A 22643-nucleotide genomic window follows, 5' to 3' on the forward strand; every position below is an offset into this window, starting at 1 on the left:
TGAACAGGCAGAATGTTGTTGTAGTCATACTTCAGAAATTCTGGCTCATACAACTCGATGCCCTGCTTGGTTCTAGGTTGATGGCGAGGAATTTTGTACCACTCAACGAAGGCAAATACGTGTTGGGGGTTGTGACAAGGGGAAAGGTTGGTGTGCATGAGGTTTGGTGTAAAATCGTGCAAGAACAAGTACTTAATACGACCAGCATATCTTTCCTCAGAGTCTCCACTTTTTTCAATAAATTTCACTTGTATATGCGATCCTCTCATGACCAAGCCTTCTCCACCTGTGTAAACTTGTCCAAGAAGATTGATGGACAAAATCTTCTGGATTCGGTCATTCACAAACCAACAATTCCTGATTGTTGTCTTGGCACTGCAAAGAGAATCGTTGTCATACTCAATTTTATAGAAATCGAGCAGACAATCATACTCGGATTTTCTCATTGTTGTTGGTGGCTTCAAACACAATGGTAGAGCAGAAAGAGGTAGAGGTTCGTTGCCAAATGTTTGCTTTGAAGGCTTTTCAGCAGATTGTAGGAACGTTGGCAAGTGAAAGTATGACAGTATCAAAGTATGTGGCGAAAGTGCAGGATTATAGATTTTATGGCCAGACAGCTTGAGAAAGAGAGAGAGGAGTAAAGGACTGGTAACATTTCTGAGATGCGCTTGACAAAAGTCACCATTGTAAGAACTCTCAAGAAATCTTTTCATGTAGGTATTCTCGAACCCACTCTTCTGGTTTGCCTCAAACCCTTTCAATACACCATTATAGCGCTCAAAGCTAAATAGCCAAAATCCATAAATTGGCCCAAAGTTCTCAATCGTTTCTTTTAGATGGAGATGGAGATGCATGTTTTGCGTGAATACATCTGGTTTATAAAAGTCTTCACAACCAACACAAAACTCCTCCAAACTTTCGTGAGCTTTTTTGATCCCATTTTTGGTGATACTTGGCTTCGTCAATTCTCTGCATGCATCGACAAAATAGATTCAATTGTCAAGCAGATCATCTCACAGGCGTCTATTGACCAGAACAGGAGAGTATATTAGGCATTATGATTTCTACTCATATGCCTTCATAAACAGAAATTTCTTTCCAATCTTTATCTTCAGAGTCGTATACCCTACAGGGAGTACCATTCTATTAGCCTCTTCCTGCATCTCTACAAAATCTTTGTCATCAAGCAAATTGTTTGCAATCCAAATATCCATCATTCGTTTTGCAGTCCCGAGAAAAAGGTTGTGCATGGGATCGATAATGGTTGCACGCACTGGCTCAAAGTACACAAGTCGATGAAGCTCAGACCAACAAACACCATTCTCAATCTCCAATCGCTTTCTCTCTGTCAATGTCTTTGCATTCTTCCACAGGTTTGCATGTCTGCAATTTTCTTCTTTTGTGCGGCCTACCCATTCCGAAAACTTAAGCCCAAAATAGTTTACAGCAGTGGTCCCATCAACACAAGCAAACTGACGATTGCATTTGTAGCATGCACATGTGCTGTTGTGAGATGTAAACCCACACGTCTTTCTTGCAGCAGGGATGTCGCATGCAACCATCAACAGAGCAACACGCACCAGAGCACCTGAGCAGTTATATGTATCAATTGTGATACCTTTATACAATAGCATAAGTTCATCAACAAGAGGACGCAAATAGTTATTGATCTCGTCGGTGCTTGCTTCTTTAGGTCCAGGCATCAATCCAACAAGAATGACATTTTCTGCCTTGTTCCGCTCTTCTCTCGGCAGATTGTTAATTGTCAGGTATATCGCACCACAAGAATATGTTACTCCATCAAATGGTTGAAACCAATCAATGTTCAGTGTCAATAGTAATGATCATTCCTTCGAAACAAACTGGACACCATCCTCATCCACTAATTCGTTCCACATCTTTCCATCATATACATCGAATAAAGTACCATCGACTTTTGGTTCACGATTCCATCTGTTGATCATACTCTCAAAAGAAGGACGTGTAAACATTTTTTTCAAGGTAGTTGTCAACGAGTTATAAACAAATGTGCACTTTGGAATCATGGCGTTCTTCATACTAGACTTGTAGAGATCATTCTTACAATGCATCTTACTACCAACTCTTTTGAAATTGCAGGATGTATGTGTTGTGGTATTTCAGGTACGAAACAATAGAAAAATAAAATATTTGATAATAGAGACGTATAGAAATACTTTGAGACTGTATATAAGTTGTCTTTATTCATAAATAAAAAGTGTCCCTTTTTATAAGAAAACACAATCTGCTCTTGTCATTACGTCTTAGTTTCTTAAGGCTTTCTTCCTTTACTATATTTGGTTATTAGAGTGTATTTACTGCTTAACTAGTGTCGGTGTTACAATTATGACATCAAGTCATAAATCGTACTTCTTTAGCTCTTAGCTATTCTTTTCTCTTTTATACTAGAGCTTTAGGACTTCCTACTAAATTAGCTCCATATCGATCTGACACAGTTTACCCGGCAGTATGATATAATTATCTTAACAATCTTTAAGATATTATCTACAGTACTAACTGTAATAATTATTGGGCTGATTACTTAATCGTTTATATATATTTTATACTGACAAGATGATAGCTACTACGCTATCCCAATATGAATATGTTCTTATATGTGATAAATCCAACATCCGAGTGTCTGGATCACCACATTATCCCCACCCAGGTATTAACTAAATACCGTTCAAGTACTCTATGCAATTCTTCTGATCAGCTTGTTCTTTTTTCTTTTTTTTTTTTTTTTTTTTTTTTTTTTTTATTTTAAACGAGTACTGTGGTGCTCAAATAACTCTTTATTTAGACCTTACTGCGTTTCTTCTTTTGATAAGCTGTCTTTGCATAATTCTTCCTTTTAGTACCTGAATTTTCTTTAGGTGCGGAATATGCAACTTTCATATCCTTTAATAATTTCTTATTGGCCTTATTGATGTCTTTGATACCTTCTGGAGCTTCACCAATTCTTTGCCAGTATTCCTTTATGAACTTAGGATCGGTAAAATGATCCTCTGGCTCCCAGGTATCGTGAGACTCATCATAATCCAACCATTTGCATCTATACAAATAATTGTTCTTGTCATCTTTTATGTGCCCAATAATTGCTTCGACTTCAAAAAAGTCATTCTTTTGCTCTAATACCTTGTCAGAAACTTTTTTCAATAAAGAAGGAGGATAATTCCTTGGTTCTAAAAATCCCTTTTCATTTTTCAATACATAAGTATTGGCAGCAGTCTTTCTAACAACAGTGTAGAACCCCTTATACTTCGGATCTAATTTATTCTGTTTTTCTGTCACCAAAATCATTACCGTGGTTCCTGGAACCAGATCTATCATTTTGTGACTTCCATCAAAGCGTTCCTTTTGCTTTTCTGTGACATGCTTTACGTGTTCAAACACGGCAGGGTAGACTATCTCAGTCATTCTTTTAATTTTTTCTTGCAACTCTTTCTGAATCTGTTCAGCAGTTGCACTATCCTTTTCTTTACTAAAATCGACAAAGTCATTTGGATTCCTTCCAAACATTAACGAGAATGGCGTACTCTTAGTCCTAGCATTATACTTGCTATTCAAAAACAACTGCGCAGATGGCACCTTCTGATCCCAATCAGCGACATTACCAACTATTTGTTTTTTAATGGTGTTCACTGCCGACTGGACAGCTCTTTCACTTGCACCATTAGCTCTAGGATGGTACTGCGAAATCAACGCATGTTCAAAACCAACATTCTCTTTTATACATGTCATCAGCGAGTTCACAAACTCCCGTCCACAATCACTCTGCAACTTTCTCATCGGACCCCATGTACTAATGACGTCCAGTACTTGTAACGCAATCGTAGCTGCCCTTTTATCAGGTATGGCACGCAATACATAAAATTTGCTTGCGATGTCTATCATCACTAACAAGTACTCATTTCCTCTAGTCGACGTTGTAAATGGCCCAGCCAGATCTATTCCCCAACTGTCACCAGGAAGTGTTGCAGTCACAGGTCTTAAAGGATTATAACCTTTTCTTGTGATATTATGACGTTGACACTGTATACACGATTGTATAAGATCATTTGCTTGACTCTTCAAGCTGGTCCAATAGATACCTTTTCTCTTTAAGGCATGTAGTATAGCTTCTACACCAAAATGACCTTTCAAATGTTCTTCAACTAATAACTTATTCCTTTCATTTTCTGTGGGAGGAGTAAAGTACTCACCACTCAAGATGTCTGGTAGCGGTTCCATAGTGACAGCACTATTTCTCATGATGGATCTAACCACACTATCCCCACCCAGTTCATTTGATAATGTTTCAGTCTCTTCAGATAAACGTGACAACGCATCAGGAAGCACATTCGAAACACCAGGCAAATGAACGATCTTAAAGTCATACTGTAAAATCGTGTCCATCCATGCGATCATCATCAGATTCGCAACACGTTGGGTGTGAAGATATGTCAATGCCTTGTGATCCGTGTACAAGGTAAAGTGAGAACCATAGACATACTTGTGAAAACGCTTGAGTGCAAATACTAACGCTAGTAATTCTCTTTTGGTCGCAGAATACTTTCTTTCACTTTGGGATAAGCTCTTAGCCACGAAAGAAATATATTTTTTCTTGCCATCCTTGACTTGATACAACACTGCACCAATACCAGTAAGAGATGCATCACAGCTGATACTAAAAGGAGAGTTCATATCTGGGTACGACAACACCAGATCACTCAAAAGTGCTTTTTTCAAGTTATTAAATGCAGTTTGATGCTTATCTGTCCATAAATGGGTAATCAACTTTTCATTTCTCAATGAATCTAGTGGCGACATAATGGAAGATACATTCGGAATCAACGTTCTAAAATAGTTGATCAACCCACAATAACTTTGGATATCTTTACCCGTCTTTGGTTGAGGAAATTCAAGAACATTAACAAGTTTTCTGCGGTCCATTGTAATTCCTTCAGGTGAAATATGAAAACCAAGCAAATAAATTTCTTTCTGAAAGAAATGACATTTTTTCGGATTCAACTTCAAATTGACTCTTGTTAATCTCTCAATCACTTGCTTCAAGTGTTCCTTGTGTTCCTCGAACGTTTTGCTTGCACAAACAATGTCATCCACAAAAAACCGTACAAAAGATAGTCCTTCCAAAGCTATACTCATAGTTCTTTGAAATTGTGAACTGACATGCTTTATACCAAACACTGTACCAATAGGTTTGTACTGTACACCACGCCATGTGAAACTAAGTTTGTGTGTGTCCTTTGGGTTCAACCTCAAAGAATTAAACGCAGATTTCAAATCCAGAGTGGAATAAATATTCGCACCCTTTAAATCTTCAAACAATTCACCGATCAATGGCAAAGGCATACGATCAATTGACTTCAACAGGCAATTAATTAATCTGGGATCATGGCAAACGCGATATCCAGTAATTTCTCCTTTACCGTTTGTCTTCTTGACAACAGTCAAAGGCGTATTCCATTGTGTGTTTGCAGACGCTCTTTCAATTATACCATTGTCCAGCCATTCTTTCACCTGTTCATCCACTACACCTTGCATCTTGTAAGGAATGGGATAAGGGCTTCTGAACGCCGTAGCATTTTCTGGGGTGTCCAAACATACAACACTTTCAGGTATAGTACAAAACGAACCCTTAGGAATATCTTGATTGTCTTTAATGAATGGTCGAATATAATCCATAGCATCCTCAAACTGTTTGGGACCTACAGCCGGATTATTTTCCTTTCGTTCATTTTCTCTCTCAATGGATTCAAGAAGATCACTCTTATTGTTGAAGCGTCTATCGGCTTCTCTACGTTCCTCACTTGAATCAGCATCATCATATGATAAAGGTAAACCATAAATACCAATACCAAGAGAAGACATATAATCAGTACCAATACTGAAATCATACTCATGACTATTAGTTAAATTCATCACTTCAAACTCGCGTTGAATAGTCTTACTATTGCAAGTTACACTGATCACACAAGTACCGATTCTTTTAATCTGGGTATTGCTATCAGCCAAACGAATAAAATACTTATGAACATTGTTTTTGTTCAACAAATCTTTATTAATGTGATTGATGTAACTAATGGCTATTCCATTCTTCAAGCAAAAATTCTTGTCCACCGAACTGAACGTGGCCCCACAGTCCAACAAGGAGATGGTTCTAATGGAATTATTTGCCAAAATAGGAAAGGTAATATTAGTGCTCATGTTCTTAAAATCTCTTTTAATAACCATGTCTTTAAGATTGTACTTACAATCTAATGCCATCTTGGCCAGAGCACTAGTGTTGTCTTGGTACTCTGACCAAGACAACGAGGGACTCCCCTCAACCACAGTGGAAGCTCTTGCTGGTCTACCAGCAGAGGAGCGGACTGCCATCCTTGACACCTTTGTCAAGTACTTCTCCCGTTCCGGACAGGAGTGTCCCTTAACCCAGGGAGCCTTGCATGAGAAACAGATGCCATCCTTCATCGCCTTCTTGAAGTCCCATGCCTTCTTGGGAGACTGAGAACCACGCTCGCAAGAGAAAGACCTTTTCTTTCCCTTGTGGGAACCAGCAGAGAGAGAGGACGCACCATTGTGAGCAGCAAACGAACTCCAGGAGGACGCGGCAGTACCATTGGCAGGATTATGTAACAAAGCAGTGGAGTCACTTGTTGACACACTCACCAACGAGATGATGTCCTCAATCTTTGAGGGCATCTTGGTGCCATAGTTGGCTGACAAAGGAATGAGACAAGCTTCCCGGACTTCCGGACGCAGATTCCACCAGAAGCAGAGAACCAATTGAACACCATCGTCCAACGAGGCCTGGCGGCGGAACTTTTGGAATTTGGCACCAAAAGAACGAGCGGATTCTCCTTTGCCTTGTTTCATGCACCAGACACGACCCATGTTCAGGAACTTACGGAACGGCGTGTCATAGTGATCTAGAAGAATACTTTCGGCCTTCTTCCAGTTGTAGGCCTTGCCTTTGAGCTTGTCCTCAAACCAAGAACGTTCTTCCTTGTTCAAACAAGTGGGCAACAGACGTTCCCAGCAGGAATCCAAGGTCAGAGAGTGTGCTTCCAGGACTGTGGTAAACTCCTGGCAGAAGTCATACACCGAATCGAACACATCGCGGTTGGCCTTCACCAGAGGACCCTCAGAACGAAGCTGGAGAAAAGGTAGGTTACTGGGAACCAGAGTGCTTCTCTTGTCATGAGGCTTAGACGCAGGAGCAGTGGAAGCCTTGAGGTCCTTGAGGATTTGCTCAGCCTCAGCAAACAGTACTTGTGCTTCCTTGGCACCCTTGGAAGCAGACTTGGCAGCAGTAGAGGTGGGATCCCTCTTGGAAACACCCAAGTAGTGGCCTAGAGCGGCATAGTAGTTGCCCTTCTTAGTGTTGAGGTCCTCCTCAGCAGAAGCCAGCAACATTTCCACGGTGGCCACAAGGTTGTTGTTAACTCTGACTCCAGAGTTACCCAAATAGATGCGAGGAGAATTGGCACCCTCATAACCAGAACGGCCAGCATCGGAACCAGAAGAACCTTCTTCAGAATCAAAGACACCGTCCTCAGAACACAAGGGAGTCATCACGGTATCACCATCGTGGTCGGCAGAACCAGCAGCAGAAGGAGGAGGAATGACACCAGAGTTGACACGGGCGGTTTCTTCACCAGAAACAATAGTAGAGTTGACAGCGGATTGTTGAGACATTTCGAGAATTCAAAGTAAAAAATGTGGTATTTCAGGTACGAAACAATAGAAAAATAAAATATTTGATAATAGAGACGTATAGAAATACTTTGAGACTGTATATAAGTTGTCTTTATTCATAAATAAAAAGTGTCCCTTTTTATAAGAAAACACAATCTGCTCTTGTCATTACGTCTTAGTTTCTTAAGGCTTTCTTCCTTTACTATATTTGGTTATTAGAGTGTATTTACTGCTTAACTAGTGTCGGTGTTACAATTATGACATCAAGTCATAAATCGTACTTCTTTAGCTCTTAGCTATTCTTTTCTCTTTTATACTAGAGCTTTAGGACTTCCTACTAAATTAGCTCCATATCGATCTGACACAGTTTACCCGGCAGTATGATATAATTATCTTAACAATCTTTAAGATATTATCTACAGTACTAACTGTAATAATTATTGGGCTGATTACTTAATCGTTTATATATATTTTATACTGACAAGATGATAGCTACTACGCTATCCCAATATGAATATGTTCTTATATGTGATAAATCCAACATCCGAGTGTCTGGATCACCACATGTGTGTTGTTGCTGTAATCGTACAATGTGTGACAATTACTGCATGCTACATATTTTGATATGCCATTTGTCAAGTCATTGTATCCTGTCATTTTCCTCCAACCCGGAATGCTTGTGGGAAGTCGGAAATCCTCTCCATAATGTTCGAGGATTGTATTTATGAATGTAATCAAAATTACTGCGCCTTCATCCACAATGAAGCTAGAAATAAATATCACAGTGAAAACCGCAATTACTCGATGCCAAATATTCTCTGGAAGGTTTTCTGTAGACTCTGTAAGTTATCATAAAATAATATTAATTTTTTGTTTCTTTAAGTCAAACCTTTTTTCTTCAATCATAGTTTATTTTTAATATTTACCCTGTTCTTGCTCAAATTCATCTGACGACTCATATTCAGACTCATACTCTGAGGTATACTCCTCTGTTTCAAAAAGAGATTCTTCCACCAAAAGAGGTAAGTGGGTATTGACATACTGCTCTGGTGAGGGTGCACCATCGGAGTAATTATCATCTATTGGTACCAAGTTTAAATAGAGTGCGCATTGGGTATAAAAAATAAAATACTATTACATTCAATATGTTCTTCAATTTGATCTACGTCCATATCAGCTTCACCAGTGTTTACTTCGGCTGTCAAAACTATTTGTTCTAATGGATTAGAATACATCATATAAATAAATGAAAAATTGATAACTTAATTTACCATTAATGGTTTTATCCATATTCCTGTCATTATCATTCTGGGCATGACGCTTGGCAGTTCTTTTATCTGTCATGGTGTATCCAAGAGGATTGCGATTGCATCTTGTGCATTTGCAACGAACTTCATCGGGATTGGCAATGGAAAACATTTTTTCACTTAATTTTTTTTAATAATAAAGGAAGTGTGTAACAGCCGTTGCTTATTATAATTGTCTTTATTATTTTGAAAAAATTCTCTCAGTGACTCTGATATATATTAGGCCAATGATATGTCTTTAAATATATTCTCGCTGCTAAACACAGGAAATGACCTGGGTTGTAATTTTTTGGCTACTATTATCGATAATTCCAGGTAAGTGGAATTCAATTATTTTAAGGTGTTTTTGCAGTGTTTGCTTCACACAAGGTTCTTGGTTTGGTGACTATTTTACATATCATCGTGCTCAACCTTCCTTCAGTGGTCCTTTACAAGTGCAAGCTAATGATCCAGATTGCAATGATCCCTGCCACAACTGTACCTGCCGACTTCTGGTCATTTCTTGAGCCAATCATCAAATCACTTGAGATACTGCAAGCAGACAAAATGGTGATAAAAACACCAACAAAGACAATGAGAGCAAAAGTCCATGTTCTCATGGCAACTGATAACATTTTAGCATTGACAAAGCTGGCATGTCATGCTGGCCATACAAGCAAAAATGGCTGTTGTATCTGCAATGTTGTTAGACAAACTTCAGGTCATGGCCAATATTTCAGAACCTTGCCAAGCAACATCATTCGCATCTTAGGGAGCTTCAGAAGTTTCAACCCTGATATTGTGTTGTGTAAGGGCCTCAAAGAACAATCTCTATTTGCTTCATTGACATCATTCACAGACCCATTTTTCTTTGCCCTTGATGAGATGCATGGTCTTTGTCACAGAATCAGCAAGCAGATCTGAGAGCTTGTTTGCAGGAAGTATGGATCTAAGCATCCCCTTTTCCTCTCTGCTGGAGCACAGAAGGAGATAGGCGCGGCAATGGAAGGAACAAGAGGATCGATCCCAACATCCTTCCACAGTGCTTGGAGAGACATGGCAAGACATGCAAGATATTTCCGAGCTGCATACTAGGTCAATTTCCTTCTGTTTGTGGTTTCCACTCTGGTGGTGGAGCATGACCACAATCAAGATGTATGGAAGACATTGCTTGGCCTTGTGCAAGCATGCACTCTACTCATGAGCTGAGAGTTATTAGTGGAGGAACAAACCTCTATAAAAAGGTATGTTTAGTAGTATTCAGAGTTTTATTTTTGGAACTTATTCTGATCTTTCTCTTAGAAATCCTATTAAGTAAAATTCGTACCTGAAAGGTCATTTCTAAAATAGTAAAGTTGGAATAGAAATATTCACTCTCAACCAACACCTCTTGCAGCATTACCCGGCAATGATTGATGCATTTGGCCCTCCCAGAGCGTACAGCACCAGATTGCTAGAGAAAGCTATTGGAGAATGTTCTCAGTTGATAAAGGGCAATTCTGCTATTGGTGCAAACGCCAGGAACATCATGCTGAGACTTGCCCATACAAGACGTGTGGATGTAAATGGAGCCATTATAGTTAAGGCAAGGACAATAGCATGAATATTGCAATACAATAACGAGTCTGCTGGTTGGCTAATAACTGAGAAAGATGAGCATGTTGAGGTTGACTCAGACATTGAGTTCTGGGGGCCTTTGGGATGTAAAACGATTCATGACAGCATTGAAGAAATTTCTTGTCTCCCAGTTCTTCTTGCAAAGTTCTATGAATCAAAGGGGGTGGAATGCAGCACAATTAATCCAGCCTTGACAACAAGCTGCAAGGCTTTTGTCAATGGCTGTGTGATAAACTCTGCGTTAGCTCACAAAGTACAAAGAGAGGCCCACCATGTTTGCCTCCAGTTGCAAGTAAACAAAGCAATAAATGCAAGACCAGGATTGTCTCCCGCTCTAAAAGACTTCTTTGGCAAAGTTGTTCTTTTCTTTGAGCATATTAATGAGAGAAAAAGATGGTCACTTGCTTTGGTCTTGGTGTATAGCACGATGCTGTATAATGGTGTGCTGGTGGTGCGAAATGGACAAATGAAGCCAAAGGTAGTCCATCTGGCACATGTCAAGAAATTGGTTGGGCTGGTGGTATCAGACGTGACAGTAAATACAACAGCAGCAATGACAATGGCATACATAGTGTGGCCAGAACTCAACCGTGGCCCTAAGTTGTCACTTTGTTCTTTTGCTGATATTTAAATTGGTTTTTTTCTGTAATACATTTTTTTTTCAAATTGTCTTAACATATTTTATCCTACCAGCAAAAAGTTTGGATATTTTCTTCTCTCACTATAAGAAAAAAGAATTGCCAGGTTTTTTAAGAAAACCTGGCACACCTAGCAACTTTTTTAATCTCCTACAAGCTTTACCAAATTTAGGTCCCTCTAAACCAATCTTGGTTTTTTTTTGCTTTTGTTTTACATTTTCTTTCTTTCTTTTCTATATTGACACATTGAGACTGTTCTTTCTTTTTACCAAAATGACTTTACATTCAGATAGCTTTTGTGGGTAAGAATAGAAGAGTAGACTGCCTTTTCTTTATGCACTAAAATAAGTGTGATATGTCAGGATTGGAAGTTGCCTTTGAAGCAGCTGGAAGATATCACAAGAGTAGTTTTTCAGAAGAATCAAGATAATGTTTTATTTCAATGAAGCAATTTGTATTTATACTATCTTAAAGGGATTTTGCTAGAAGTTACCAGGTATTGGAAACTTCTAGCAAAGTGTAGTATTTCTGAGAAGGATTGAATTGGATTGGTCAGATTAGGATTCAGATTCTAGGAACAACATACTCATGACAGCACAAAGATAAATAAAGTACAAAGATAGCCAATCAACTTATATAACTTCTAGCTGGGTTTTTAATATAGACTTTGAGATTATTCTGAAATCAATGTCAAACTATTTAATGTTAATAATGTGATTAAGTTTAAGATAAAGTATAATTTATATTTGTATGTATAGAAAAAATGCAAGAAGAAAAAAAAACTATTGGTAATGCGTTGGAGTTGGCCACACTACATGCTGAATGGTCTTGTCATTAGTATCATGAATGAGATCAGCCATCTCTGTTATAGTGGTTGAAGTTGAAGAAGTTTTTAAGAAGAATTGAAGATTTGAGATTAGGAACAAAGATTTGTGAGAACTTGTGTAGGTTTTGTTTATTGAGAAAGATTTGGTATCAAAGTTTGACCAGGTTCCTATACTGAACTACTACTGCTATTTATATTATTTTGGATCGAGAAAATTATATGACTGGGGTCAGGTAATCGATCCTATCTGAGCCTTAATCAGAGCAACGTGATCTTGGGATAATTAATGTATGATTAATTATATAAATGTGTGTAGTCCCAATGAAGTATTAACATCGAAAGTAAATGTGTTTATGAGTTATAATTATGCTTATAATAATCCACTGATGTATCCCATATTATGGTGATATCATCATATGAAATATAATCACTATCATGCATGCTAAACCTGTGTGTTAAATAATAAAGTAATTGGTAGACACCTTTGACTGGAATAGCTGAGGCCTTATATTATTTTCTTCAGACTTATTCTCAATTACAGCAGTAGTCAATACTCATTTACAACATCATTGAAGTAATGCAACAGCCTTTGACAGGAGGTAATATGAGTGATGCCAGTCAAATGTATATAAATGCAGCAAAACTTGCTTCTATACAGGTCTACATCACTTTTGCCAAGTATTGCTTGATAGATAAAGCTATATCAGCTTGGGGTAAGCTGTCAGATAATCAAAAAAACATAATTATCCATAATCTTGAGGAGAATGCTGCCAAGAGAAAGATTGCTCTTAATCAATTTAAGACTTCTTGGAAAGCCTGTTTTTTGGTTTCTCAAAAATAAAAGTCAATAAAATATCATTCAAGATCAAATTAACTAGTAAGTCTTTTAAAAATATTACTAAGGGAGCGGTGCTCCCCCCCCCCCCCCTTTGGAGGGTCCCCCTCCCTCCCCCCTCCCTTTGGGGGGGGGGGCCCAGAGCCTACCAGAAGTTAATATAAAACCCTTCCCTATTGGAAGTCTAAGTACCGTATAGCACAATTAATAGGAACATTTTATTTGAGTGAATTATATGAAAAGAAAGGATATGTATAGATGTTTTATTATTCAAAAAAAATTGGTTAGATGAGTTTATAGTGTATGTTATATATAATTTTTTACTAAATGTCAAAGACTTCCTTAAATACAACATTGTCTGTAAATACAGTATTTGCCGTTTCATTGGAATTTGCTGGTGTATCAAGCATTATCTTGATTGTAGAAGGTTTTCTGACCCGGGATAGAGCAACATACAGCTGGCCATGGGAGAATACTGGGGCAGGGAGATATAATCCAATGCTCTCAAGAGTTTGACCTTGTGACTTGTTTATTGTCATTGCGGATGCAAGACGAACTGGAAATTGGAACCGCTGGAATTCAATTTCATCATTTGATCCAGATGGATTAAGCTTTATTTTTGGAATAAGAGATACTTGCCCAGCATTGGATCCAGGCACAATTGTTGCTCTGATGACAGATGTTCCAAAAGAGTTGCAAATCAGGCGTGTACCATTACAGAGGCCGTTTTTTGGGTCAAGATTGCGAAGAAGCATGATAGAACATCCTTTTTTTAAGCACAGTGAGTGAGGTGGTAGGGATCCAGGATCAATGGTATTTAGTAGCTCAACTGGATATGTTAACTGACCATCTTCATCAATTCTCTGGTTGACGCTCTTAAACTCTTGTGCCTCTCCAGGAAACTGGCCCAGAAGAATATCATTGAGTTTCTTGACATCTTTATTCTTAGGAGTAAGCAAAGTACGGCCCATGAGGAAATGAGGGTTGGCTGTATTAGAGGAGAGATCATGGAAAACTGCTTTGGCCAGATCAGCAGGATTACATCCAGAAAGTAACATATGGGGCAGAATTGAGATGGTGTCATCACCGCCTGTTGTGTGGGCAGAACCACTACCAACTTATAAGAGAAATGCTCCAAATTCCCTAAGCTCTAATGTTTTTTGTTCATTATTTGCTTGGGCAATTTGCATGTTTATTGTAAGCCGCAAGGTTTTCACATTTCTCCATGCAGATGCTTTCTTGATACATTGGCTTACAACCTGAGCTCTCATTGCCTTGGGTATAACAGGAAGGACTTGCCAAAAATCCCCTCCAAAGACAAACAACTTCCCTCCAAATGGAACGTTTTCAAGTAATGGATTGACAGCCTTCATTATATCTTGCATGGATCTGCTTACAGTATTAAAAGCATCTTTACTAATCATAGAAGCTTCGTCCCAGATAACCAATTCCGTTCTTCTAATAAGTTGTGCTATTTGCGAGTTTGCATTGATGGAGCATAAGGAGTTAAGATCAACTTGCACTGGAATCTTAAACCTGGAATGTGCTGTATGCCCACCGTCTAACAGCAATGCAGCAATTCCACTTGTTGCTACTGCAAGAGCAATTTTTCCTTGTTGGCAAGTTTTTTGAAGCAAGGCATTAAAGACAAATGTTTTTCCCGTCCCACCTGGACCATCGACAAAGTACAATTTTGGGCCTCCCACGTTTTCTTCAATTGCACTTAATACTGTTGTATAGATACGTCTTTGTGAATTATTGAATGTCAATGTATCTGGATCTGGCAAAAGCTGGGCTTGATCGCATAAATTTTCTTGTTCTTATATGATGGCTTGAACATCTTGCCTATTTGGGTTAAAGTGCTGGATGTCATGCATTAGTGAAAGAACAAATTCACTGAACAACATGAGAGACATAGAGTTGGCAAATAGATGACTTTCGATATCCCATAAACATCTGTCAAACATATCTTGTGTGGGGACTAACGCAGGAATTCCACTACTTTCTCTTGCCAAATGAAGATAATCTTCAATCATAGAATCACAATGAGCAAGCCACAAAGAGAAAGGATCTGATACTGCACAGAAAATCAAAAGAATAGTAAATAGTCTTTGTAAAGAAAATGGGATCTGATGAGCTGCTGTCTCTTCCATACAGTTACTTTACTCATCATCATTCAAAAGTAATCCCAGAGCACGACATGCAGCTTGGTTTGTTTCATACACATATCCTTCTACTGTACATATGTCTTCAAAGCTTTTGGTCCCTTTAACATTATGCAGCAGTAATCATAACGAATATTTTTCAATATCTCTTGGAGACACTGTGTAAACTCTGCCAATTGTTCCTTTATCAAACCTCTTACGTGCTGTCCATTTTCGTTCTTTTGTATTCCATACATAAAGAGATGGAAAGTTGACGTAAAGAAGTTTTTCAGATGATGGGTGTGTAGCATTATAGTCAAAATATCCCATTAAAGTAGTGTTTTTTCTGGAATTCGCAACATTCTCTGGGTTAGAAGATAGATTATAATATATGGGTTAGGCATTTTCCAGATGGATTGAAAGTCGTTGATGGCTGCGATACTCTTGATGAAGCTTGAAAGAAAATATTCTCCACCATGCTTCAGAATCAGAGACATACCGAGCATCAAGAAACTCATTAACTTTGTTTACATGCTCTTGTTGTTGTTGTGGAGCGGAATTGGTGGGCATAAGCTGCACACAGACTATTGCACGGTCATGTCCTTTATATACATTCTTGTAGAGATATTTTACGGCAGAAACAGAGGTGCTAATCTCAACATTTATATGGGCATTGTATTTTGTACATATGTATCCATTGTGTGGAACAACCTATCTATTATCCATGATCTTTGGCCCTCTTCTAATAACTCTTCCATTTCAACTGCATTAATAAATAGGGTATCTGTTTCCACCATTGCTGGTCTCATTGCAAAGCTTTTTAAGATAATTCTTTGAACAGATCCCATTCTTCATGCATGATGCTTTTGGATATTTCTTTCCATATGGGCCATGCATCATGCATTGTTTTACTGTTTCATATGCCAATGGCTCAGTTTCAGGATCTGGGATTTCAGCCAAAACTATTTTGTCAAAATCTTCTATTGTTTTTGGTTTATCTTGTGGTTGCAAAATCAAAAGAATGTGGACATGAGAAAGTCCACGCTTTTGGAATTCAATGACATATATAAAGACCAAAACTTTCCCCAGAATATTTTTTTGTAAGGTCAATCATGAACTCTTTGAGCTTCATATTGAAAACCCGAGAACAAAGATCTGGTCTGTCATTAGCTTTTTGCCCAGCCAACAGGGAATTTGTGATTTCTGGCCACTTTGAATTGCAAGTGAAAGTTATGAACAAATCAGGCTTGCCAAAACGACGCACAATACTCATTGAATCTTGATAAAGTTGAGCCATATACCAGAGGCTACCAATAAAAGAATATGGAAGAATAGCTTTCTTTCCAAGATTTGCAAGATTACAATCGTTATGGATAACAGCATCCTGAATTCCACTATAAAGATCTACATGGAGACAATTTTGATTGCTGGTGATGAAGTACAACCGATTGTGCTCAACTTTGGTGTACATATCAACAATATATTGTTGAAAGAGATGGCCAAAAAGATAGAGAAGGTGCTGTGTGTTGCGTCAATACATCAAACGGTTTGAGTACCATTGCATTACTGTAACATGCTCTTCTGACAATGAGCTGGCATCAATGGTCCAACCATCTTCACCATGTGGAAAGAGTAGCACATAGTGTAAAGCATCATAAGATTGGTGGTACTCATTGATGTTCTGTTGGAAGTTGGCTCTGGTGTGCAGCACAATGTCTCTTGAAGTACCCTCTTCATTATTCATAATAAGAACTGCTATTTCACTTGCAGTTGGAGCATTGTACCATCTTTGATCCTGAGGCCCCTCAGCTACTAAATGCAAAGTGAGATCTATAGATTGTCTCTTTTCCCAAGAAATTTGATTCATTGTTCTGAAGAGATGTACGAATGGATTTGTTTCCATAAGAATGGACTGAATCTTTTCCAAAACACTTCTCTCCAATTGTGAGGAATGGTACTGTCTTTGATCTATCTGAGCAGCACTATCATAAATATAGATCTTAGCAAATTTTGTGTGAGTGATATCAGATTCTGTTACTGGCAAAATAGATCCAATTCTATGACAAATTGTTCCGTGAATCCAGAAGTTGTATGCCCCATTGATATTGTTGCCAACAGAGGTATCAATTTTAGCTCCCAAAGAAGTAAAGCTCATTGTACTATTATAGCTTTGAATATTTTCAAGAAACTTCTTTCTATCACGTGTTCTATAGTTCAAAAGCTCAGCAATTCCTGTAGGTGTTGGCTCAATTTGGGGGAGAACATGCTTTCCTTTGTTACAACACATAGAGAACATAGAGCTTCTTAAAGAAGAACGACTGTTTTTTTCATGTGCCCACATCATTGCCCCACAAAATCGACACTCGATATCCATATCTCCCCTGTTATTAACTGCTGGTTCTGAAATAGCTGGAAGTTGGGTAATATTATTCAAGCCTCTGCCTCGATTTCTAGATCCTCTTGCTCTGCTACTGTTATTGTTTGGACAAAATCTGCTTGTAATTTGGCAATGATCAGTTCCGTTACAGTGAGGACAATGGAGTAAAATTGATCCTCTATTCACAGTTGAAATCTCCTCGACTTATTCTTCTCTTCCAGTCACTTCTTCATTGGATGAAGTCTCCTCAATCTCTTCTTCCATGACTGCTTCAAGAACTTCAGTAATAGTCTCATTTGCAAGTGGAAATTCAGTCAACTCAGAAACTGAAATAGAAGTCAATGTTTCTATGTCCAAATTTTGGTCTTGGACAGACTCACTTCTTATTCTCAAGGCAGCAGCTATTTTTTTATAAACATATTTATTATTAAAAAATATATATAATACTTGCAGTAATACGCATAAGTGTATAAATAAATAGTTACTTCAGCTACTTTCTGCAGGATATTCATTTACATTAGTTTTCTTTTGAGGAATGTGGAGGGAAATGTTCTTTGGGTTCATGAGACATTGCTTATGAGTACTTCTGCTATGTCCAAGCATATGGCAAGCAGCACAACAACGTTGAGTAGATGACATTTTATTTTTTGGTTTTTTTTTCAAAGTTAGAGTTTGGTTTGATAGTTGTATAAGTTTTTTGGCAATAGTTTGTAAAATAAATTCAAGGGGTTAATATCTCAGTATATCATGTGACATAGTAATGTCAGGAGCGGATTGGAATTGGCACTCAGTTCCAATCCTACCCAATCAGGAACAACTACTCCAACCGCAGTAGTTGGGTAAGCAAGGCCAAGAAGAAGAAGACAAACGTTGCTCAGCAAGATACCACAGCAAAAGGACTTAGCTAGAATCTAGGATACTGTGGCATCTTATAAATTAATATAAATATTACAAATATTATCACAAATAAACATTATTTTTATCTTCATATTTCATTCTATCATATTATCTTATTGTGTGACTTTTTGTACATTACAGTAAAAGTGCTAGATTTTAGATGTAAATAGATGTTTTACAGGCAAATTTGTATATCACATGATGCTGCTAATTTTGATTGATTTTAGATATATAAATAGCATATATAAATACAAGCATAACTAATTCAAACAATTTTTTTTCTTTCTTTTTAATGAAGTAGATAATACAGTATTTCACACAAACATTTATAGAGCATATAATAAACACATTTTTTTTTGCTTCAAATCTAATTGCTGTTAAATATGAATTATAATTCATTTATTGCATATACTTCTTCTATTCTTTTTTGTTTTTTTGTTTTATTTGTTTATTTTAGTATTTTATGCTATAATAAAAAATCTATAAATAAAAAATATTTTGTCTATTATGCAATATATATTTTTGACTAATTGGAGAGCTGAAATATTATACTAAAAAAGTCTAGATTATAATAATACTTGTATTTTATTGGTTTAATAAATCCCAGAACTTTATTATTCTACATATCTGATTTGGTTAAATAGGCAAAACTGATTACTATATACTGAATCTCTATTGGCTCAGAAGAATGTTGCCAGGTTGGCAGTTTAATACCTGCCATTTCTTACAGTGAATACACTCTTTCCAGAAATTATTGGTGCAAAAATAAAAATCAATTTAGTGCAGTTTTTTAACATTTCTCTGCTTAATTCATGTTATATTTGGGTTTAATTTTAGAGAAGAGACAAAGAAATAAAGTGAGACTTTGTATAGTGGTTTTATTGAAAGAGAAAAAGAGAAAGTTGGTATTGGTTGAGATGGTCTTCTAAATATGACAGTTACACCCTTTTTATAAGACTTCTTTACTCTCAGGTCCGTATTTATCATTGACTTTTAAGATTAATGCTGTCTTTTTGATAGGACTTGTTTTATAAATATTTATATGACTGTCAAATACAACAATTCATCTTTTTTGGTGCATTTGGTGCATTCCATTTTTGCAGCAAATAATTTTTTATTTTTGCACCAATAATTTCCGGAAAGAGTGTATTACAAATTATTATAAACTGATTATAAATTTCTAAAATTATAAACTGATGAACAATCATGTTGTAAATGAGTATTGACTACTGCTGTAATTGAGAATAAGTCTGAAGGAAATAATATAAGGCCTCAGCTATTCCAGTCAAAGGTTTCTACTGATTACTTTATTATTTAACACACAGGTTTAGCATGCATGATAGTGATTATATTTCATATGATGATATCACCATAATATGGGATACATCAGTGGATTATTATAAGCATAATTATAACTCATAAACACATTTACTTTCGATGTTAATACTTAATTGGGACTACACACATTTATATAATTAATCATACATTAATTATCCCAAGATCACGTTGCTCTGATTAAGGCTCAGATAGGATCGATTACCTGACCCCAGTCATATAATTTTCTCGATCCAAAATAATATAAATAGCAGTAGTAGTTCAGTATAGGAACCTGGTCAAACTTTGATACAAAATCTTTCTCAATAAACAAACCCTACACAAGTTCTCACGAATCTTCGTTCTTAATTTCAAATCTTCAATTCTTCCTCTTAAAAACTTCTTCAACTTCAATCACCACAACAAATCATTCTAATTCCTGCTTCTTTTGTAATAACAAGTCATTAGAACTTGTATCACAAAAATTAAGCCCAACAAGAAATGCCAGATTGAGACTTGACAAAATAATTGTCAGACATTATTTTGATGAATCCGAGAAATCGGGATAATTGACCGCAGCAGTTCTGTATGTCAAAGATACCTCATAGATAACGAACCGCAGTAATGTCTTGTAAAGATCAACCACAGTAACATCTTCTGAGCATCAACCGCAGTAAAAGGACTTCTCTTGTAATTAAATAGAGTATAATAGTTTACTGCGGATAATGCGCAGTATTAGTTTAGAAAACTATATAAGACAATTCAATTCCTATCAATAAAAAGCATCTTTGATCCTCTCTTTGATTTTACGTATACTCCTTGATCCCCAGTGGGTTTGACCTTTTGACTTTGTTATAGTAAAAGGAAGACCAACCCAGATCGGGAACGACAAATGTCCAACAAGGCAAAAATATAACTGAAATACAGAAGATTTACATAATTCGTTTGTAAGTGGAGAAGCTGGGCGTCGATCCCAGTGCCTCTCGCATGCTAAGCGAGCGCTCTACCATTTGAGCTACATCCCCATCTCTCTTTCACGTAAGCTACTGTTACACAAGACATAACAAAAAAATTGGTTGCATCCATACGAAAGCTTCATCAATCCGTCCTACATCTTGTTCAAAACGTTACATCCATTGTCAAAAACATTGCATCCATTACCACTGTTGCCTTATCTATCAGCAGAAAAAATTTCAGCCGATTCCGACAACTCTTCATTTTTGCGATCTCAAATGTCAACATTGCTGCCATCCTCTGTCATGCAGGGAATGTCACCCGATCTCGCCTCATTTCTGGGGAACATGCAGGCCCAATTCATGTCACTACAACAACGTACCAATGAACTTGAATCTCTTGCCGCAACTAATGCTAAATTAACTGCTCAATTAGTTAATGCAGAAAAGCTAATTGCTGATCTCAGATCTCAATTAGCATCTCAGGGCAATTGCCAAATTACAACAAATGCATCAACATCATCTGCACCAACCACACCCAAGGAGCCTGGCACTGAGGCTTCTACATGGGCTACAACTGCTGCTGCTGCTCACAACTCTGTTGTTGTTCCTACTGCTCTTTCTGTTTGCAAGACTCCAAGACCTCCTTCTGTTCGCCAGGTTGCTGCTTCTGCTAGAATGTTTGCCATTCCCACTGGTCCCAAAGGATATCAATATGTGTATATCCCACGTTCACGTCGTCTCACACATAGAGAAGTGCGCAACTCTTTGAAAACACTTGGTGTTGATACTGGCCGCATCTTGGATATCAATTTTCCTGCCAAGGATGTAGTTGGCATCCTAGTTCACAACCAGTATGCTGAGAAATTCCAGACCACTCTGACCACAGTTGCCATTGAGATCTTAGATGCGTTTGACCCTTTGGATCCCAAAAACATTGCAGATCCCAAATATAAGTCTCTTTCTGATTCAGAGCTAGAAGAAGTTGCTGCTGAACTTCATTCTGATCGTTGTATGAAGGCTCTCAAGTACCTTCGTCCTCATGTTGCTGTTCCTGTTGGTCATTTCTTTTGTGATCAAGGCTGGATCTCTAAGGAAGATATTCCTGTCCATTCTGTTTCTGGTCCTGGTGCTGGTATTCATGATTTCCAATCACCATCTCGTCGTACCTCTGTTGCAATGTCTGAATGAGTGAAATCTCATTAGGACTTTGGAATGCTAATGGTCTGCAGCCTCGTGCAATTTATGATGTTCTTCAACACTGTCACTCTCTACATATGCTTTTTATCACTGAAACATGGCTTCTTCCCCCATCTCGTCTCCCCACTTCTTGGTCCCAGATTCATCTTTATGGTTCACCTGTAGCTGGCAACTACAGAGGTTCTATGGGTGTTTCTGTTCTTATTTCTCCATCTTGTCCTTATCCTGTCACTCAGATTCCTATGTCATCTAATTATGCTTTAGCCATCAAGATTGGTTCCCTCAGAATTGTATGCCTGTACTTACCGCCCTCTATGTCCACCCATGATGCTCTTGCAGTTCTCTCATCCATTCCTTTGACCAATGACACTATTATCTGCGGCGATTTTAATTCACGTTTGGGTTCACTTACTGGTGACTATGCTACTAACACTCGAGGTCTTGCTCTTTGTCAATGGTTAGAAGAACGTGCTCTTACTGTTGTCAATGGCCAGCTCTCACCATGCATACCTACATTCATTTCATTCCGCCAAAATGTGGAGATAAGCAGTATCATTGATCTGTTTATCACTAATATGTCCCTCACCAATGCCACTCTCAACATTCATACCGACCTCTCACTCAACTCTGACCACCGTCTGCTTTCACTTTCATTTACATATGCCATCAATCCAACATCACATGCACCATCACCATCTCGCAAAACATGGAACCTCTCACGTCTTCAAGAACCTGATGTTCTCAAACTATATGCCCACACATTTGTCACTAATTCCACCAACCTCAAATCCACTTTGCAATCGACCTTCGAACACCCTCCTTCCTCACGTCCACCAA

The 22643-nt window shown here is 37.8% G+C and overlaps 8 protein-coding genes and 1 non-coding gene across 9 annotated transcripts; 3 read left to right on the forward strand and 6 right to left on the reverse strand.

Annotated features, from left to right (window-relative positions):
* Nucleotides 1–1064: 1064 nt before the first annotated feature.
* On the reverse strand, nucleotides 1065–1757 carry PHYBLDRAFT_117270 (hypothetical protein; the record flags this gene model as incomplete). Its single annotated transcript, XM_018428571.1, has 1 exon — nucleotides 1065–1757. A coding segment is annotated over one exon (693 nt), but the record flags the coding sequence as incomplete, so codon positions are not given.
* Nucleotides 1758–2817: 1060 nt separating this feature from the next.
* Nucleotides 2818–7719, reverse strand: PHYBLDRAFT_173211 (hypothetical protein; the record flags this gene model as incomplete). Its single annotated transcript, XM_018436973.1, has 2 exons — nucleotides 2818–2994; nucleotides 5542–7719. The coding sequence occupies 2 exons, from the start codon at nucleotides 7717–7719 to the stop codon at nucleotides 2818–2820; spliced, it is 2355 nt and encodes a 784-aa protein (XP_018286837.1).
* Nucleotides 7720–8241: 522 nt separating this feature from the next.
* Nucleotides 8242–9138, reverse strand: PHYBLDRAFT_150387 (hypothetical protein; the record flags this gene model as incomplete). Its single annotated transcript, XM_018432467.1, has 4 exons — nucleotides 8242–8558; nucleotides 8646–8798; nucleotides 8858–8935; nucleotides 8991–9138. The coding sequence occupies 4 exons, from the start codon at nucleotides 9136–9138 to the stop codon at nucleotides 8242–8244; spliced, it is 696 nt and encodes a 231-aa protein (XP_018286838.1).
* Nucleotides 9139–9295: 157 nt separating this feature from the next.
* PHYBLDRAFT_68901 (hypothetical protein) lies at nucleotides 9296–9929 on the forward strand (the record flags this gene model as incomplete). Its single annotated transcript, XM_018442027.1, has 2 exons — nucleotides 9296–9341; nucleotides 9367–9929. The coding sequence occupies 2 exons, from the start codon at nucleotides 9296–9298 to the stop codon at nucleotides 9927–9929; spliced, it is 609 nt and encodes a 202-aa protein (XP_018286839.1).
* A 263-nt stretch (nucleotides 9930–10192) lies between these two features.
* On the forward strand, nucleotides 10193–11253 carry PHYBLDRAFT_150389 (hypothetical protein; the record flags this gene model as incomplete). Its single annotated transcript, XM_018432468.1, has 3 exons — nucleotides 10193–10249; nucleotides 10402–10566; nucleotides 10630–11253. 3 exons carry the CDS (start codon nucleotides 10193–10195, stop codon nucleotides 11251–11253), a joined length of 846 nt encoding a protein of 281 aa, XP_018286840.1.
* A 4208-nt stretch (nucleotides 11254–15461) lies between these two features.
* Nucleotides 15462–17439, reverse strand: PHYBLDRAFT_150391 (hypothetical protein; the record flags this gene model as incomplete). The annotated part of the gene is made up of 4 exons (XM_018432469.1): nucleotides 15462–15667; nucleotides 15860–16109; nucleotides 16207–16584; nucleotides 16633–17439. 4 exons carry the CDS (start codon nucleotides 17437–17439, stop codon nucleotides 15462–15464), a joined length of 1641 nt encoding a protein of 546 aa, XP_018286841.1.
* Nucleotides 17440–17495: 56 nt separating this feature from the next.
* On the reverse strand, nucleotides 17496–18081 carry PHYBLDRAFT_150392 (hypothetical protein; the record flags this gene model as incomplete). Its single annotated transcript, XM_018432470.1, has 3 exons — nucleotides 17496–17618; nucleotides 17668–17843; nucleotides 17937–18081. The coding sequence occupies 3 exons, from the start codon at nucleotides 18079–18081 to the stop codon at nucleotides 17496–17498; spliced, it is 444 nt and encodes a 147-aa protein (XP_018286842.1).
* A 2524-nt stretch (nucleotides 18082–20605) lies between these two features.
* PHYBLDRAFT_t212 lies at nucleotides 20606–20678 on the reverse strand. Its single transcript has one exon. It is a non-coding gene; the product is annotated as a tRNA-Ala (tRNA).
* Nucleotides 20679–20885: 207 nt separating this feature from the next.
* On the forward strand, nucleotides 20886–21797 carry PHYBLDRAFT_150393 (hypothetical protein; the record flags this gene model as incomplete). Its single annotated transcript, XM_018432471.1, has 1 exon — nucleotides 20886–21797. The coding sequence occupies one exon, from the start codon at nucleotides 20886–20888 to the stop codon at nucleotides 21795–21797; it is 912 nt and encodes a 303-aa protein (XP_018286843.1).
* Between the last annotated feature and the right edge of the window lie 846 nt (nucleotides 21798–22643).

This window comes from Phycomyces blakesleeanus (genome assembly GCF_001638985.1).
Source record: "Phycomyces blakesleeanus NRRL 1555(-) unplaced genomic scaffold PHYBLscaffold_24, whole genome shotgun sequence".
In the NCBI taxonomy this organism is placed as follows: Eukaryota; Fungi; Mucoromycota; class Mucoromycetes; order Mucorales; family Phycomycetaceae; genus Phycomyces; species Phycomyces blakesleeanus.